Raw genomic sequence first — 16,929 nt, forward strand, 5'->3', positions numbered from 1 at the left:
TCGAAACTGAAACTATCACCTTCCCCAAACTTGAGAGATCATCATACAGAAACAATAAATCAAACTAAATCTTCACCTAAAAAGTACCGGAGGAATAAATTTCTGCGATGAATATAATAATTCTCTTCACCTACTCTACCTAATCACAATCAATTGAGAAAAAAAGATCCCAATTTTTTTTTACGAAATCCTGCAATTTGGGCAAATAGGTATAAATCAACAACCAAAGGCAAAAACCCAAAAGGCTCAACGAGAAAAGCAACATTAGAGCAGAGTTTCGTACCTCGGCATGTGTTTTTTCCTGCGACCCATTCGATTAGACGGGGATGAAAGATCCAGCACGAAGAAACTTCCCGACAAAATAATGATTTTTGATTTTATTTTACGGCAACAGAAAATACGAAACCCTTAATGGGGGAAGTTTCTAGAGAGAGAAAGGAGAAGCAGAGAGAGAGAAGGAGGAGGCGTCAAGGGGAAAAAAGGGTGAAGTGGTCCGATTGCTTTTGTTTTTCCCCGACTGTTCGAGCTGTACTACCATACGGTGGGACGCACGTGAGACCTAATTAGATCGTACGGTGATGATAAGATTTGTCAATATCTACGGTGGAGATTTGATGTATCAGTCCGTCGTTCTGTTTTGGCCGATTTGGTCTCGGAGTTGCTGTATATAACAGAATTGTAACAAAATATAATATGCTGTATAACAAAGTAAGTAAACTCAAGTAACCGCCTGCGTAACACAACGAAAAAAAACTCTCTCAGCAACAGAATATATCGTTCCCATTCTATATGTATATATATAGAGCCCTATTTCTCACTTTTTACAATTTTTGTTTTCCGATCATATTTCCCCCCTCTAGATTTCCTCTTTCACTTTTCTCCGGCAGCTTCGTCGTCATTCCTCCTTCAATTTTCTCCGATGGCAGCTTCGCCGTCATTCCTCCTTCACTTTTCTCCGATGGCAGCTTCGCCGTCATTCCTCCACTTTTCTCCGATGGCAGCTTCGCCGTCATTCCTCCTTCACTTTTCTCCGATGGCAGATTCGCCGTCATTCCTCCACTTTTCTCCGATGGCAGCTTCGCCGTCATTCCTCCTTCACTTTTCTCCAATAGCAGTTTCGTACGTATTTATTTGTATATATATATAAATTAGGGTATTTCTTCCCAATTTCAATCGTAACTAGTTCTATTGTGCTCTATTGTGCAGGCGATCTCCTCCTTTGGACGATTTTACGGCGGTTGGCTGGGGCAGAGTCAACCAGCAGCATGGGAGGCTCGAAGCAGTGACCCGGGGGTAATTACGTAATTAGTATATATATATATATAATATTTATATATATATATATATTACTTTAATTTTATTTAGTGTATATATACAAACTTTTTTATCGTCCATTGAAACGGCGCCGTCTCTCTTTTTTTTTTTTTTTTTTTCGCGCAGCGACGGTATTCCAGATATTAATAACCCTATCGATGAAATTAACAAGGTATAACCACATCTTTAGTTGGTTGTAGTGATTCTGTGTGATTAACAAGGTTTTAAATTTTTAATTTATATTGTGTTGGTGATTCTGTGTGATTTTGAGTGAAAAAACCACATCTTTAGTTGGTTGTAGTGAAATAAAAAAATATATATAATAACAATTAATGTCTGTTTCCTTCAAACTCGTTTAGTGGTTAATTAGTGGTAAGAAGAGAGATTATGAGACCGAAGAGGAAAAAGTGGAAAGGTTAAAGGAACTAGAGCGGCGGAAGAGAGACACTATAAAAAGGAAAAAAGAAAGGAAAGGCAAATGGTGGAAGAAGAAGACTTACATTCCGAGGTAACAAGAGGGGTACTTGACAATATTATTCTTTTTTTTTTTTTTTTCTTTGTAATAAATGTAGCTACCTTATTATTTGCAGCCCACCACCTGAACCTGAGCCTGAACCTGAAAAAGTTCCCGAACCTGAACCTGAGCCTGTTCCGAAACAGAAGGACTTGACCTGTTGTCCCTGAATCAGATGGACTTGACCTGCTCTTTGTAAGTTTTGTCCATTAAAAAATGCAAGACTATGATATTGTTTTGATTAATGAAGTTTTTACCATGGGTTGTAAGTTGGTTGTTTTGACTAGTGAAGCATTGATTTATTTTATTGGCAGAATATGCTGTGTATACAAGAGAGGCTGTGCTGATTCTTTGATGTGATTACCGAGGAGTAATCGAGATTTTCTTTTTTTTTTTTTACTTCACCTAAATAATAAAACTGTAAATGCCCGTTTTGGAAAGATCATGAAACGAGAGTTAACTTCTTGAATATACGATCGATTGATCAATCTTTTAGTAAGACGTACAGTACTTTGTTTTCTTCTTGCACGTACCGGCTGTTATGATCTAATACCACAAAGTGGTGGTTATAGAAAATAAATGAACTTTGTTACTGATCTGTGTGATTGGTTTGTGCATTTTTGAATTCTTTGTTTTTTCAGTGCAGGTTGATGAAATTGACCATATGCTATATTGAATTTTCTTGCTCATATTATTCTAATGAGCTTGTTTAAGAGCATTACATGCTTTATATTGATTGCATTGGCTAAACTTATGTTTTAGTATATACTACCGAATTTGCTGGATTATTGTGGCTTTTCACTACCGAATTTGTCCTTTGCATAGTGGGCGAATTTAGTAAATAACTCTTCCTTCATCAGATTACTCTTGTTTTTTCTTGCCCTAGCTCGCCATTTTCTGATTTTCAATTTGAAAAGGTACAAATTCGAAATTTTCTCCACTCTTTCTTCCTTCTCTTTGTTTAATTGACTGTTGTTATTTATGGGTGATGTTCATCCATGGCGTCCGACGCCGGCGCCTCTTCCTTTTCCCCTTCCGATCCGATTCATATATATATGTTTGCTCTATTTTTTTTAATTTTTTTTTGGGGGGAATTGGGATTAATTTCAGGGGAATTTTGGATCTAGGTTTTGTATAATAGAAGGGCCTGAGACGGTAGAGGATTTTGCTAAAATGGAATAACAGGAAATCCAGGATAATATTCTGAGTCGGCGTAATAAGATTTTTTTGCAGATGGAGGAGGTAATTGACTATTCAATTCGCTAGCAGTTACTACTAGAATTACTGATGAGTAGTTAATTTGAAGTTTGATTTCTGCTTATTTTTGTAATTTCGTTTTATTTATAGCACTGTCATGAAATTTGGTAGGTTCGCCGGCTTAGGATACAGCAAAGAATTAAAAATACTGAACTCGGAATTATAAACGAAGTGGAAGAAAACGAGCTCCCGAATTTCCCTTCGTTCATTCTCGTTTTTGCCTCCTTTGGTAAACCTTTTTTTGTTTCTCAATCTATTTATGTTTATAACTTGAGCAGTACATTATAGTGGTTTCTGATCGGTGTATTCATTGCAGAACTCGGCGAACCTTAAGCAGTACTACGCTACTTGTTTTTCTCTTATGGCCGGGATCATGCTTTTCGGTGGACTTATTGCACCCTTTGTAAGTTCTGCACCACTTTGTTGCTTGTTAAGAGTCTCGAATGCAATTGATGACTTATTAGTTAGAAAATTGCAGTACTATAAATAGTTTAATTCTGATCGATACATCGTTAGTCATCACTACCTTTGTGATAACAAGGCCATGTTCCAACACTTTTGCGTATGTTATTTCTGTCCTATTTCGCTTGATTTGACATGATATTGTTATTTAGTATGATTTTTTTTTTTTTTTATTATAAACTTGTCGACTGACTATGCAATCATATCTTAACTTATCATTTATCAGTAGTTAAATTATTTTGGAAAATAGAAAAGATACATTAGTAAAATAGCGGGCTGACTCGATTCACATGTAGAAAAAAATGAATGCAGTCTGATATAGATACGTCATACGCTCAAGCTACTATGAACCTGTAGTAATGGAATAAATCTGAACCAAATACCTAAATAGAAAAAAATAATGGAGGATATTTATATATATATATATATATTCCCCGACTACTGCTCTTCAAAATTCCTCATAGGTTCTAACCATTATGTTTATTATATCAGTTGGAGCTAAAACTGGTAGTCGGGGGAACTTCATATAGTGATTTTATCACTAGTATGCATCTTTCAATGCAATTAAGGTTTGCTTCTTGAATTTTTTATTTTATAATTTGATATGCTAAATTGTTAATTCGTGTTCTTATTTTGTTACAACGACCACTCGATGAAATTTGCAGTGAAGTTGATCCAATTGTAGCATCATTCTCCGGAGGGGCAGTTGGAGTAATATCTGCATTGATGGTGGTGGAGATAAACAATGTGAAGCAACAGGAGAATAAGAGATGCAAGTACTGTCTCGGTACAGGTATTCGATCAATCTTATAAGATGTAAATGTAAAATATACGAACAGCTCGAGTTCTTTTCGTTTAATTAATGTCTAGCTTTTTTGCATAATATATTTAAATTGTTATTTATTTACAGGGTACCTTGCTTGTGCTCGGTGTACGAGCACTGGTTCTCTTGTTCTTATCGAACCAGTCTCGACGCTCAATGGAGGATAGCAGCCCCTTTCACTACCTAAAACAGAAAGGTGCTCGAATTGTTCAGGGGCAGGAAAGGTATTTTCTCATAATATTTTTCTTTTGCCTTGATATATGTTGCATTGAAAATTGTCGAGGATGTTACGTCATCTCTGGTTTGCAGGTAATGTGTCCGACGTGTCTTTGCACAGGAATGGCTATGGCGAGTGAGCACGATCCCAGAATTGACCCCTTCGACTGAGAATCGATTGGCTGTTCTTGGACTGCTCGGATGTGATGCTTCTTTCATTTACAATAGTCAATTTGCCGGAAATCTCGATGAAATTATAGTATATATATAAAGTTATGGACATATACCTCAGATGTGTATATTGCCTGTTATGTGAGGGCAAAACCTGCTATGGCACCATTGAAATCGATTGATAGATAATCAACAAGCTTTCACATGCATTAAGAAAAAACGTAATAACATTGATGTTATAAATATAATTTTGGAAAAAAAATTCCGAATGTATGGAAATTAAAATCGGATCAGAAATTGAAATATAATTAATATAGTCCAACGACGAAAATTTTTGTACGAAAATCTGAAAATTTTGTATCGTGGTCGGTGGAATTCGAAAATTTTATCTAAAAAACTCAAGTATCTAATATCATTTTCAAATAAATTAATTAATAATAATAATAATAATAATAATAATAATAATAATAATAATAATAATAATAATAATAATAATAATAATAATAATAATAATAATAATAATAATAATAATAATAATAATAATAATAATAATAATAATAATAATAATAATAATAATAATAATAATAATAATAATAATAATAATAATAATAATAATAATAATAATAATAATAATAATAATAATAATAATAATAATAATAATAATAATAATAATAATAATAATAATAATAATAATAATAATAATAATAATAATAATAATAATAATAATAATAATAATAATAATAATAATAATAATAATAATAATAATAATAATAATAATAATAATAAAGTTAAATAAATAAATTTTAAATATATTATATGTATAAATTTTAAGGCTAAATTGCACTTAACGCCACGTAATTTGAGCTTGTGCACATTACTACCCCTTATACTTTCAATATAAGTACACGACCCCTTTAATTTGAATTTTGTGAACATAACACCCTAATACTTTTTCATAAAAGCACATAAATTCCCTATGGTATTCCACTTGGTAAATAATCATGGTAATTAAAAAGATTTATTTTTTTGATAGTACAAGAGGGTTACGTGCCTATATTAAAACTACAAAGGAGTGATGTGCGATATTGAAAATACAAGGGAGTCACGTGCAAGCAATTCGAACCACAGGGGCATAAATGCTATTTACCGTTTTAATTAATCGTGGGATTAAGTATTTAACTGTTGCAACATGACAACTGTACTTTTGTTTGGGCCAACGACTGTCTGCACTCTTATCATCTCTTCACTTCATTTCTACTCTCTGCCCACTTTTTTTTTTTTTTTCTTTTTCAAGATGAACTAATCACTAATCACTAAAACCAGTCACTGAATTTCCAATTCAAAATGGGTTTTCATCGTTCTTGATTCCAAACCTATGCGTACAGCATAATTATATATTCTTGTTCGGTAAAAAAAAAAAATTATTTTTTTCCGGCGCCAATGGCTATGGCGGCGGCGGCAGCCACGTTCTGTTCCATCAGCCATGGCTACGGCGTCAACAAACTCAACAGGCAAGTTATTACACATTTTTCTTGATCTTCTTATTTTATTATTATTACTTTATTTTATTTATTTTCTTACCGGCATTTGTTTGATTTGTTTCTGTCCTTTAATTCTTCCACATGTGTATCTATCCTTATCTGATAATGATGGTCTTACATTCCTCTGTATATTTATACTGTATATATATTTTTTTATTAGGGTAAATAAATTACGGCCACCCCTGAATTAATGTTAAATGACGAAAAATTCGTTTTTGTTTGCGTAATTGCAACGACGACCCATCAACTATGAATTTTCTTACACGTCCACCCTTATGGTGTCAAATTCAATAGAATATTCTAGATTATGTATTTGTATTCGTTTTGTTAAAAAATGCAGGTTCTGATGCACCACAATCTGATATTTACAAGCCAATAGACATATCTTATGATCATCTTGTTTCAAAATGTGGAGCTCGAACGGGGTAAAAGGGGTACAAACTGGAGAATATTCCACTTAATCTATAAGATTCTACTAAATTTGACACCGCAAGGATGGATGTGTAAGAAGATTCATGGTTGAGGGTTGGTTCTAATTATCCAAATATAAGGTGTTTTTCCGTAATTTGACATTACATTAGGCGGTGGTTTTTTTTTTTTTTTTTTTTTAATTTGAAATATTCAACTATATAACACAAGAGGGTAAATCTTTTTTATACTTCACTATTACTAATATTCTAAATGCTGTATTTTATTACTAATTGTTAGTTAGTCTCATGACTTAGTAATAAGGGCATATTACAAATAAGCCCATCAGTGGGAACTTATTCATAAAGAGATCCAGACAATATTCTCCTTTACCAATAAGTCCACACATGGTCCAGATTTATGTAAAGGACTAAAATAACCCCTCTTACTTTAATATGCTCCAATTTCATCCTTAACTTACTTTAACTTCAATTTGACCCCAACTTTCACAAATTATTCAATTTTGACCCAAAACTTTTTTTTTTTCACAAAATTTTTTTTTTTCAAAAACTTTTTTTTCCGCCGGATTCCGGCGTTGACTTTTTTTTTTTTTTTTTTTTTTTTTTTTTTTTTTCTTCCGGATTTTTTTTCCGGATTCCGGCGTTGACCGGCGGTCAACGCCGATCTCCGGCGTTGACTTTTTAATTTTTTTTTTTTTTTTTTTTTTTTTTTTTTTTTTTTTCCTTCCGGATTTTTTTTCCGGATTCCGGCGTTGACCGGCGGTCAACGCCGGTCTCCGGCGTTGACTTTTTAATTTTAAACTTTTTTTTTTTTTTTTTTTTTTTTTTTTTTTTTTTCCTGTAACTTTTTTTTCCGTTTAAACAGCAATATTGCTGTGAATGACAGTAATATTAACTATATTACTGTTAAACACAGTAAAAATAACTAAACTATAGTTTAACACAGTGATATTGCTATATTAATCTCTAGCACATTAATATTAACACAACAAAATTCATTATTATTGTATAATAAAGTAATATTACTATGTTGTCCGTTCAACAAATGTAAACAAAATAAAAAAAACCAAAAGAATTACTATTACTGTGAGTGACAGTAATATTACTATAGCAACAGTAATATTACAATAGTAGACAGTAATATTATTACGTTACTCCGTGAATAACTCGAACAAACAAAAAATCCAAACAAAATAATAATATTGATGTGGTTGACAGGAATATTACTATAACAACAGTAATATTACCGTCAACCACAGTAATATTATTGTGTTTACAGTAATATTACAATAATAGACAGTAATATTAATACGTTACTCCGTGAATAACTCAAACAAAACAAACACCCCAAAAAAATAATAATATTGATGTTGTTGACAGTAATATTATTGTGTTTACAGTTATTTTACTGTCAACGACAGTAATATAATTACGTTGACTTGTCAACAAATCAAAAAAAAAAAAAAAAAATAATAAATAAAAAAAATATAATATTGCATTAATTTACTGTCAACGGCAGCACAATTACATAAATGTAATGTCAACGGCAGTACAATTACGTTAATTAACTATCATTGACAGTATAATTACGTTAATTTACTGTCAGTGACAGCACAATTACGGTCAACGTGTAGCGGCGGGCATGGAAAAACAAAACAAAGCAAACAAAAAAAAAAAACTTAAAAAAACACTAAAGAAAGAGACCGCCGGAAACCGGCGAAAAAATCCGGAAGAAAAGAAAAGAAAAAAAAAAAAGAAAAAAGCAAAAAAAAAAAAAAAAAAAAAAGTCAACGCCGGAGACCGGCGTTGACCGCCGGTCAACGCCGGAATCCGGAAAAAAAATCCGGAAGGAAAAAAAAAAAAAAAAAAAAAAAAAAATTTAAAAAGTCAACGCCGGAGACCGGCGTTGACCGCCGGTCAACGCCGGAATCTGGCGGCAAAAAAAAAGTTTTTGAAAAAAAAAAAATTTTTGAAAAAAAAAAACTTTGGGTCAAAATTTAATAATTTGTGAAATTTGGGGTCAAATTGAGATTAAATTAAGTTAAGGATGAAATTGGAGCATATTAAATTATACTCCAAAAAAAAGTCAAAATTCAATTTTTGTGGTCAAAATTGAACTTTTATGGACAAAATTGATTAATTTGGGTTACAATTAAGAATTGGGTATAAATGGTTGAGGGTAATATTGGGATATACATGAATGTTTCCTTTAGTTATAATAAATATTAAAGGGATGGGCTTATTGGTGAAAGAGATATGTCCCCTAAACCTAGAATAATAAACATGCTTGGTTGGGGACTTTTGCATAAAAATCCCTAGTAATAATTCAATCGACTGAGGTTTATTTGATTATGAAATTACTCGACTGGTCGCCGATTTTGATCATTTTCTATGCATATAAAGCGTGTGATAGGATTACATTAAATCGAACTATGCTGCTACACAGTTCAGTTTCAGGAGTTGTATATATTCCAGATATCAACCGAGGGCCATTACACACGAAAATGTATTCCGACTAGACGTAAGGAAACTACACTCTATACAAAGGCGTTACGGAATTCCGTTGGAGCCTAGAGCAAGTCGTAACGAAGATCAAACTGAACACGAGAAGGAAGTGAAAAATATCTCTAAGGCAACTTTGATATGGAGAGCTGTCAAATTACCGATGTACACCGTCGCTTTCATCCCTATCTCCGTAAGTATAAAATATCTTTGTTACTACTTATTCACATTTTTCTTCGAAATTAAATAATGTTACAAATGTTCGAGATTTTTTTTGTGTGTGTTTTAACTAAAAATATTGATCGAACAAACAGGTAGGAAGTGCAGCGGCTTATTTGCAGACGGGCAAATACTTTGCAAAGCGCTACTTTATGCTGTTGGTTTCTTCGGTTCTCGTCATAGCTTGGCTCAATCTAAGGTTAGAGCTAATTTACATTTTCCGTATATTAAATATTTATTAAAAATAAAATAAAATAAAATTACAATGAATGTCGATATTGGACAGCAACGATGTTTATGATTTCGATACCGGAGCGGATAAAAACAAGAAAGAATCAGTTGTTAATCTACTCGGCAGGTAAATTAAAATGTTAGCACACACACACACACACACACACACACACACACACACACACACACACACACACACACACACACACACGCGCGCGCGCACACACACACACACACACACACACACACATACGCAAAGGGTGATTGTGTGTTGTATTTGCTGTCTGAAGCCGAACAGGAGCGCATGTTATTGCATGGTTACTACTAGGACTTGGTTTTACGGGACTTACGTTGGTGTCGATTGAAGCTAAAAGTATTCGTTCAATATTGCTACTTGCGTGTGCCGTAATTTGTGGCTACATATACCAGGTTAGTTAGTTATAGTTAGTTAATTACTGGGCGTAGATTTTTTTCGAGTTATGTAGTAATTAATAAAATAAAAAATGTAATGTTTTTAGTGTCCGCCTTTTCGGTTGAGTTACAAGGGATTGGGAGAGCCCTTGTGCTTTGCGGCATTCGGTCCATTAGCCACCACCGCGTTTTACTTGCTTCAGAGCGGTAGAAGGTTTGTTCTAATTTCCTACTTATTACCTAATATATATCTGTATGTATGTATGTATGTATGTATGTACAGTTAAACGTCTATAAATTAATACAGTTGGGATCAACAAAATTCCATTAAATTAGTGAAATATTATATTATCGAACTAATAATTTAATTTTATCGAGTCGGGACCGAGAGAAATTATTATTTAAGCGAGGTTATAAATTTATCGAGGTTCTACTGTATATGTATACATTGTTACTGACTTTAGTTTGCTATATATATATATATATATATATATATATATATATATATATATATATATATATATATATATATATATATGATGTTAGTGAACTTCCGATTTCTGGCACGATTGTTTCTTCATCGATTCTTGTTGGCCTCACTACATCCCTGATCCTCTTATGTAGCCACTTTCATCAGGTTCTCTCTCTCTCTCTCTCTCTCTCTCTCTCTCTCTCTCTCTCTCTCTCTCTCTCTCTCTCTCTCTCTCTCTCTCTCTCTCTCTCTCTCTCTCTCTCTCTCTCTCTCTCTCTCTCTCTCTCTCTCTCTCTCTCTCTCTCTCTGAAAACTGATTCGAACGATTAATATTTCAGATAGAAGATGATAAAGCTGTCGGAAAAATTTCGCCTTTGGTGAGTTATACATTATAAACCTTCAAAAAAAAAACTTAAATATTGAAGAAATGTTTGAAGATGTATATATACACACACATACATATGATTTTACGTTGAAATATAATCCAGGTTCGACTCGGAACCGAAGGAGGTGCAAAAGTAGTGAAAGTGGCAGTAGGGTTACTCTATTCACTTGTATTCTTGCTCGGACTTAGCCAAACTCTTCCTTTCTATTCTCTTGTGAGCTATCATCTCTTTCAATCTCTCTCTCTCCCTCTCTGCGCGCTCGATGAATATAATATAATATAATATAATATAATATAATATAATATAATAGGCCTCGATCGATTTTAATAGTTTCTTTTGCTCTGTTTTCATTGCCAGGTTCTTTGTGCTCTAACGTTACCGGTGGGAAGATTAGTATCCAGCTTCGTCGAAAAGAACCACAAAGTGAGTGTTGATAATTATTTTTGTAAAAATCGACACGTATCTTTTCTTATGCTATTTTTTTTTTTTTTTTTTGTAAAGGACGAGGCAAAGATTTTTATGGCGAAGTATTACTGTGTGAGACTGCACACTGTATTCGGAGGTGCATTGGCTGCTGGGATGGTGGCGGCTCGAATGTTTGCAAGAAGACAACTTCCACATACTGTTCTTCTTTGAATATGTAAACTTCCATTATGTGAGGATGGTCAATTTTTTAACACACAACAAATGATGAAACTCGAGTTGTGTTCGAACTCGGTTAGAACAAAATTATACAAAAAAACAAAAAAAAGAATGAAGGTTATCGAGCTCAACTAATTGTATTCAGTTTGATGAACGCTAGTTCGAACTTGACTCGCTTGCTTATTGGACGAAGATCAAATACAATTTTTGAAGATTGATATAAACTCGAACAAGTTTAAGTAACTGTGCATTCAACTCGACTCAACTCGGATATATTTCAAGTTTGTTTATTGTTGATTATTGTGATATGATTAATCATTCACAATGCATCCTGAATTGAGTATATAAAGCTTAATGAAAGCAATTTCATATTTTGTTGGATTTTTTCTTTCCAGGTGCGAAATCACAAATTAAATTATTATTTTCTTTTACCTCCAATGTAATTTCGAGCGAACAAAGTGCCACAAAAATAAAAATTACAATTACCGAAAAAACTAATACTTTCTTACAAACTAAAAATAAAATATTTTTTTGTCTCTAAATTATTCATATTCGATGAATCTTTTATTGTAGCCGGTGAAAATATTTAGCATAATCTTTGGACGCAATTTTCAAATAACTTGATAGTAATATAACTAAATGATTTTTTTTATTTTTAGTTAAATATTGTTTTGTGATAAAATATATAATTTTTAAATATGTTGATGAAATATGTATTTTATTTTTTTACTTTGTAGGTTCGAAAGAATTGATGAATATAAAATTTTGATTTGACTTTGACATTCTGAATAAGTACCATCAAAAATATTAAATTACTTTTACTATCTTTACAAAAATCATTAAGCATTGTGTTTTGAGGGTGTAATGTGTTATTAAATTTTTGTAAGGCGCAAAGTGGCAACAAACTGAATTTCAGTGGTGAAAATGAAATCAAGCCGAGTTTTTTCTCGGCTAAAATCTAAGAAAAATAATAACAATGATTCTGTCAAAATTAGCTAACAAAATTATATCAACTAGCATTTTTTTTTCCGTGCGATGCACGGGATATTATTTTAAAAGTGAAAAAAATAATTAATTTAGTATATAATAAGAAAATATAGTATACTAACATAGTAAAATTTAATAATGTTGTGTTATTCATATTTTATATAACATTAGTGTTTTTAAATCTTACATATTAACATTTATAATTCAAATATATAGTTTAAAATTTAACAAATTGTATTTTTATTTTTTTCTCCTAAGATTTGAGATATAGTGATGAAAAATAGGAGATTGATAATTGTTGAAAATTATAGTTAGAAAATTAGTAGAGAATAAATATTAAAAATAAATAATTACAGAAGTATCGTTAGAGTAGGATTCTTCATGATTTAGTTTCAATTTTGATAATTGTTAAAAATTATAGTTAGAAAGTAGTAGAAAAAATATTAAAAATAAATAATTACAGAAATACTATTAGGGGTTTTTAAGGTTGTTCAGCGTTTCTTTCTTTTATATATAAGATATAAGATTGGAGATAAATAAATCATGAAATAAATGTGTTAATAATATCTTAAGTTAAAGTTATTGCATCGGAGTTACATTAAGGATTCAATATAACGCATTTTAATTTAAACATTAAATACATATGTCTTATTGCACTAATTAGTATTACTACACCATGACGTTACATATCTATGCTTACAACAAAGTCTATTTAATTGTTCGCTCAATGAACAATTAGAAATCAAGATTACAAGTTTAATTAGCATATTCATTTCTTTTGTTCTTTATGAACACCAAAATTTTGAGTTTATTAAATTCTATTAAATGATAAATAGAATTTGAGTTTATTATTTATTACAAGTGAATCTTAAATTGAAGTTAACCAATCACAGCAATTCAGTATTTGGAAGAATGAAAAGCTTTCAGATGCTTGTTATTTTGTTCTCTGCACTTCTTGCAGGTTAGTACTGCTTCTTGATTTTCTTTTAATATATAATTATAATAATAATAATAATAAATACATATTTTAATTAATTTCACATTTTATATGATTCTAGGTTGTGCTGCTTCATCACCCTATGACTATTCAGCCACCATTGATGTAAGGAAAAAAAATTAAAATACTTCATTTTTTTTTCTAATTATATTTGTGACAAAAAAATAAATATGTTACATTTTTTCTTACAGTGCTTGGGAGGGCCTTGGTCACCTCTGTACGACGGGGGGCTCATCGGAAACCCGAATTTTGATTCGGGCCTGGATGAATGGGACAAATTTGGACTCGGAAAAGTCGAATTAAGAACGTTGAAAGACATAAACAATAATTATATGGTAGCTTATGACCGGAAAATGCCAACCGATAGCTTCTCTCACATTTTTTATGTGCAGAAAGATCTCTACTACACATTTTCAGGTAATTAAAAAGAAAGAAAGAGATTAATTGAAGATTAGTAAACTTGTTTTTTTTATGACAAAATAATGATTATTATTTTTGTATTTGACAGCATGGTTTCAAATCGACGAAGGAAGCGAGATAGTATCGGCTTTCGTGCAAGAACCTAATGGCACAAATTTAATTGTTGGTTCTGTAATAGCTAAATCTGGCTGCTGGTCCATGCTTAAAGGAGGGTTTGAAGTTGATCAAAATATGAAAGTTCAACTCTTTTTCGCGGTATTAATTGCCACGTTTTTTTTTTTTTTTTTTTTTTTTTTAATTCGTAAATGTTTTTGGATCCCTCCGTTTTTCAATTTTTTTCGTTAATCGATGCAGAGCAAAAACACCGATATCGAAATTTGGATCGACAACGCCTCCCTCAAGCCGTTCACCAAAGCCGAATGGCGAGCCCAACAGAACAAAAGCATCAACAAGGTACATTATTGCACATATATATATATATATATATATATATATATATATATATATATATATATATATATATATATATATATATATATATATATATATATATATATATATACCTCGCTCAAATAATAGTTTCTCTTTGTCCCGACTCGGTGAGAACGTATTAAATTACCAACTCGATAATATAGTAATTCGCTAAATTAATAGAATTTCCCTCGTCCGGACTGTATTAATTTATAGAGGTTTACCTGTACTAAATAATTCTAGGTACGAAAAAGAAACGTAAGAATCCACGTGACAAGCCCGGATGGATTAAAAGTCAGAGGAGCAAAAGTGATCATCAACCAAACGAGGTCCGAATTCATAGTCGGCTCTGGCACGACCTCCTACATCGTCGACAACAAGGGCTACCAAGATTGGTTCGTCTCGCGCTTCGCCGCAGCCACCTTCAACAACGAGATGAAGTGGTACTACACAGAGGTGGGGCCCGACATGGAGAACTACACGGTCACGGACGCCATGGTCTCGTTCTTCAGGCAGAACGGGATCGCCGTGCGGGGCCACGCCGTCCACTGGGATGCCACCAATGTGAACCAGTACTGGGTCAAGTTGCTGGCACCCCGGGACATCTTCAGGGCCGCCATGCGGCGCGTGGGGTCCATCGTGTCGAGGTACTCGGGGAGTGTCAACGGGTGGGACGTGATGAACGAGAACATGCACAACTCGTTCTTCGAGGAGAAGCTCGGCGCGAACGCCTCGGCCATGTTTTACCAAATTGTGAGGGCGATGGATCCGCAGACACCGTTGTTTTTGAACGAGTACAATGTCTTGGAGTACCCTATGGATTTGAAGGTGATCCCGTGGAAGTATGTCGAGAAGATTAGAGAGATTAGGGCATTTACGGGGAACGAGGACATGCCGTTGAGTATTGGAATACAAGGGCATTTCTTGCTCAAGCCGAATGTTTCGCATATTCGCGCGAGTTTCGATATTCTCGGCGCCACCGGTATGCCGATTTGGCTCACCGAACTCGATTTTAGGAGGGGCCCTAATCAGGTAATATAATGCATATTATATGATCACAATCTTCTATTTATTTATTTATTTATTACTCCTTCCATTCCTTAATTAGTGGTGTTATGAGGAAAGACAAATTAATGAAGGGCAAAATTGACATATGAAAATTAATTTTACCTTGAAATCTTAAAACGACACTTAATATGAAAAAGAAAAAAAGAGAGGCTAAAGCGACACTTATTAAGAAACGGACTGAGTAATTAATTTTATTTATTTAAAAATGTGCGCAAAGGTGTTTGAGTTCGAAGATGTAATGAGAGAAGCGTTCGCGCATCCGTCGGTGGAAGGGATAATCGTGTGGGCGGGGTGGAAGCCGACGTCGTGCAGCGAGAGATGCTTGTCGGACAAAAACTACACCGTTTTGCCGACGGGGTGCATGGAGCTATGCCTCGTGGACAGCAATTTCAACAACACCCCCGCGGGTGACGTGTACGATAAGCTTATGAAAGAATGGAAGACGACGAACGTGACCGGATATACGGACAAGGAGGGAATCTTCGAGGAGAAGGTGTTTCTCGGGGAATATTCTCTTACGTACTCCCATCCGTTGATCCCTCGTCCGGTGATCACGAAGTTCAACGTCACGCGCGCTAAGGAGCCGTTGGATGTTTGGGTTTCTTTGTAATGATTTTTCGGATTAAGGGGCCGTAGTGCATTTCTTGAATAAAATAAGACTTTTGTGGTATTTTATGTCCTACTTCGGTAATTTAATTCGTCATTGTGAAAAATAAGAGATAATTATTAATTAAGTCATTTTCTTAGGGAGAAAAAATGTATTCACATTTGTTCGAATTTTGATTCGCCCAATTTAATTTGATTTAATTTAATTAAGGCCATCGCTATATGTAATACTTATTCCACTTGTGCAAGACCAAATTAAAGAAAGATTCCAAAAGATTCTATTTTATTAAGATGGAATGACAAGTATGCCCATAAATTAAATTGGCTTTTTTTCCCATGTAAGACCAAATACAAATAATGAGAAAAAAACAAAAATCGACACCAAGGTGTCGAAAAACTATGCTACAAATCGACACTTAAGCGTCGAATTTCATAGGTAAAAATCGACATTGACATGTCGAATTTATAGCACAAATTCAAATGTCGAATTTTATACCTCAAAATCGACATCTAAATGTCGATACTTGTAAAATTAAACCTGTACATGTCGAATTCGTTTGCGCGGGTTTTTTTTTGGAAAATTGATATTCTAGCTAAAAAATCCAATAAATACATACATTCTTGGGTTCTTCCATCGTAGAATCTTCTATTTTGATGTCTTCTGACTCCATACTTGCCATCTTTGTAAGATTTGTTGAGTTTTGATGATTTTGAATTTCTAGGTTTTGTGGGTTAATGGAGGAGGAAGGAGAAAGGTCTTGTGTGTTTTGGAAGATGGAGAAGATGATAGT

The 16,929-nt window shown here is 33.3% G+C and overlaps 3 protein-coding genes across 7 annotated transcripts; all 3 read left to right on the forward strand.

Moving 5' to 3' along the window:
• Positions 1 to 576: 576 nt before the first annotated feature.
• Positions 577 to 4,953, forward strand: LOC148772116 (protein ORANGE-GREEN, chloroplastic-like). Of its 2 annotated transcripts, none has more exons than XM_088824454.1 (12): positions 577 to 708; positions 1,207 to 1,293; positions 1,441 to 1,486; positions 1,674 to 1,822; positions 1,905 to 2,023; positions 2,143 to 3,070; positions 3,197 to 3,314; positions 3,402 to 3,488; positions 4,040 to 4,116; positions 4,213 to 4,340; positions 4,458 to 4,594; positions 4,680 to 4,953. In XM_088824454.1, exons 8-11 carry the CDS (start codon positions 3,447 to 3,449, stop codon positions 4,535 to 4,537), a joined length of 327 nt encoding a protein of 108 aa, XP_088680580.1. In that variant the 5' UTR covers positions 577 to 708; positions 1,207 to 1,293; positions 1,441 to 1,486; positions 1,674 to 1,822; positions 1,905 to 2,023; positions 2,143 to 3,070; positions 3,197 to 3,314; positions 3,402 to 3,446; the 3' UTR covers positions 4,538 to 4,594; positions 4,680 to 4,953. The 2 variants fall into 2 exon arrangements, with proteins under 2 accessions (XP_088680580.1, XP_088680578.1); XM_088824452.1 differs by lacking the exon at positions 577 to 708 and adding an exon at positions 920 to 1,119.
• Positions 4,954 to 5,920: 967 nt separating this feature from the next.
• LOC105949689 (2-carboxy-1,4-naphthoquinone phytyltransferase, chloroplastic) lies at positions 5,921 to 11,832 on the forward strand. 4 transcript variants are annotated; one of them, XM_088824457.1, is made up of 11 exons: positions 5,921 to 6,268; positions 9,178 to 9,421; positions 9,543 to 9,646; positions 9,734 to 9,805; positions 9,969 to 10,107; positions 10,197 to 10,303; positions 10,636 to 10,726; positions 10,900 to 10,938; positions 11,050 to 11,160; positions 11,305 to 11,370; positions 11,449 to 11,832. In XM_088824457.1, exons 1-11 carry the CDS (start codon positions 6,198 to 6,200, stop codon positions 11,581 to 11,583), a joined length of 1,179 nt encoding a protein of 392 aa, XP_088680583.1. In that variant the 5' UTR covers positions 5,921 to 6,197; the 3' UTR covers positions 11,584 to 11,832. The 4 variants fall into 4 exon arrangements, with proteins under 4 accessions (XP_088680583.1, XP_088680587.1, XP_088680589.1 ...); XM_088824461.1 differs by having other exon boundaries at positions 5,949 to 6,268; positions 9,202 to 9,421; XM_088824463.1 differs by having other exon boundaries at positions 5,960 to 6,268; positions 9,173 to 9,421.
• A 1,485-nt stretch (positions 11,833 to 13,317) lies between these two features.
• On the forward strand, positions 13,318 to 16,372 carry LOC105949518 (endo-1,4-beta-xylanase 5-like). Its single transcript, XM_088814899.1, has 7 exons — positions 13,318 to 13,537; positions 13,635 to 13,678; positions 13,765 to 13,990; positions 14,082 to 14,248; positions 14,348 to 14,446; positions 14,708 to 15,496; positions 15,750 to 16,372. Exons 1-7 carry the CDS (start codon positions 13,489 to 13,491, stop codon positions 16,140 to 16,142), a joined length of 1,767 nt encoding a protein of 588 aa, XP_088671025.1. The 5' UTR covers positions 13,318 to 13,488; the 3' UTR covers positions 16,143 to 16,372.
• Positions 16,373 to 16,929: the final 557 nt, after the last annotated feature.

This window comes from Erythranthe guttata, chromosome 2 (assembly GCF_056151865.1).
Source record: "Erythranthe guttata isolate IM_541 chromosome 2, IM_541, whole genome shotgun sequence".
Classification (NCBI taxonomy): Eukaryota; Viridiplantae; Streptophyta; class Magnoliopsida; order Lamiales; family Phrymaceae; genus Erythranthe; species Erythranthe guttata.

What these genes read in the sequence shown, in the direction of transcription:
- LOC148772116 (XM_088824452.1), top strand. Translation starts at nt 920, where the DNA reads ATGGCAGCTTCGCCGTCATTCCTCCTTCACTTTTCTCCGATGGCAGCT. An exon ending in TTTTCTCCAATAGCAGTTTC is followed by an intron (nt 1,120 to 1,206) that starts GTACGTATTTAT and finishes TCTATTGTGCAG; the next exon opens with GCGATCTCCTCCTTTGGACG. An exon ending in CTATCGATGAAATTAACAAG is followed by an intron (nt 1,487 to 1,673) that starts GTATAACCACAT and finishes AAACTCGTTTAG; the next exon opens with TGGTTAATTAGTGGTAAGAA.
- LOC105949689 (XM_088824457.1), top strand. Translation starts at nt 6,198, where the DNA reads ATGGCTATGGCGGCGGCGGCAGCCACGTTCTGTTCCATCAGCCATGGC. An exon ending in GGCGTCAACAAACTCAACAG is followed by an intron (nt 6,269 to 9,177) that starts GCAAGTTATTAC and finishes TACACAGTTCAG; the next exon opens with TTTCAGGAGTTGTATATATT. An exon ending in TTGCTTCAGAGCGGTAGAAG is followed by an intron (nt 10,304 to 10,635) that starts GTTTGTTCTAAT and finishes ATATGATGTTAG; the next exon opens with TGAACTTCCGATTTCTGGCA.
- LOC105949518 (XM_088814899.1), top strand. Translation starts at nt 13,489, where the DNA reads ATGAAAAGCTTTCAGATGCTTGTTATTTTGTTCTCTGCACTTCTTGCA. An exon ending in AAGTTCAACTCTTTTTCGCG is followed by an intron (nt 14,249 to 14,347) that starts GTATTAATTGCC and finishes TAATCGATGCAG; the next exon opens with AGCAAAAACACCGATATCGA. An exon ending in AGAACAAAAGCATCAACAAG is followed by an intron (nt 14,447 to 14,707) that starts GTACATTATTGC and finishes AAATAATTCTAG; the next exon opens with GTACGAAAAAGAAACGTAAG.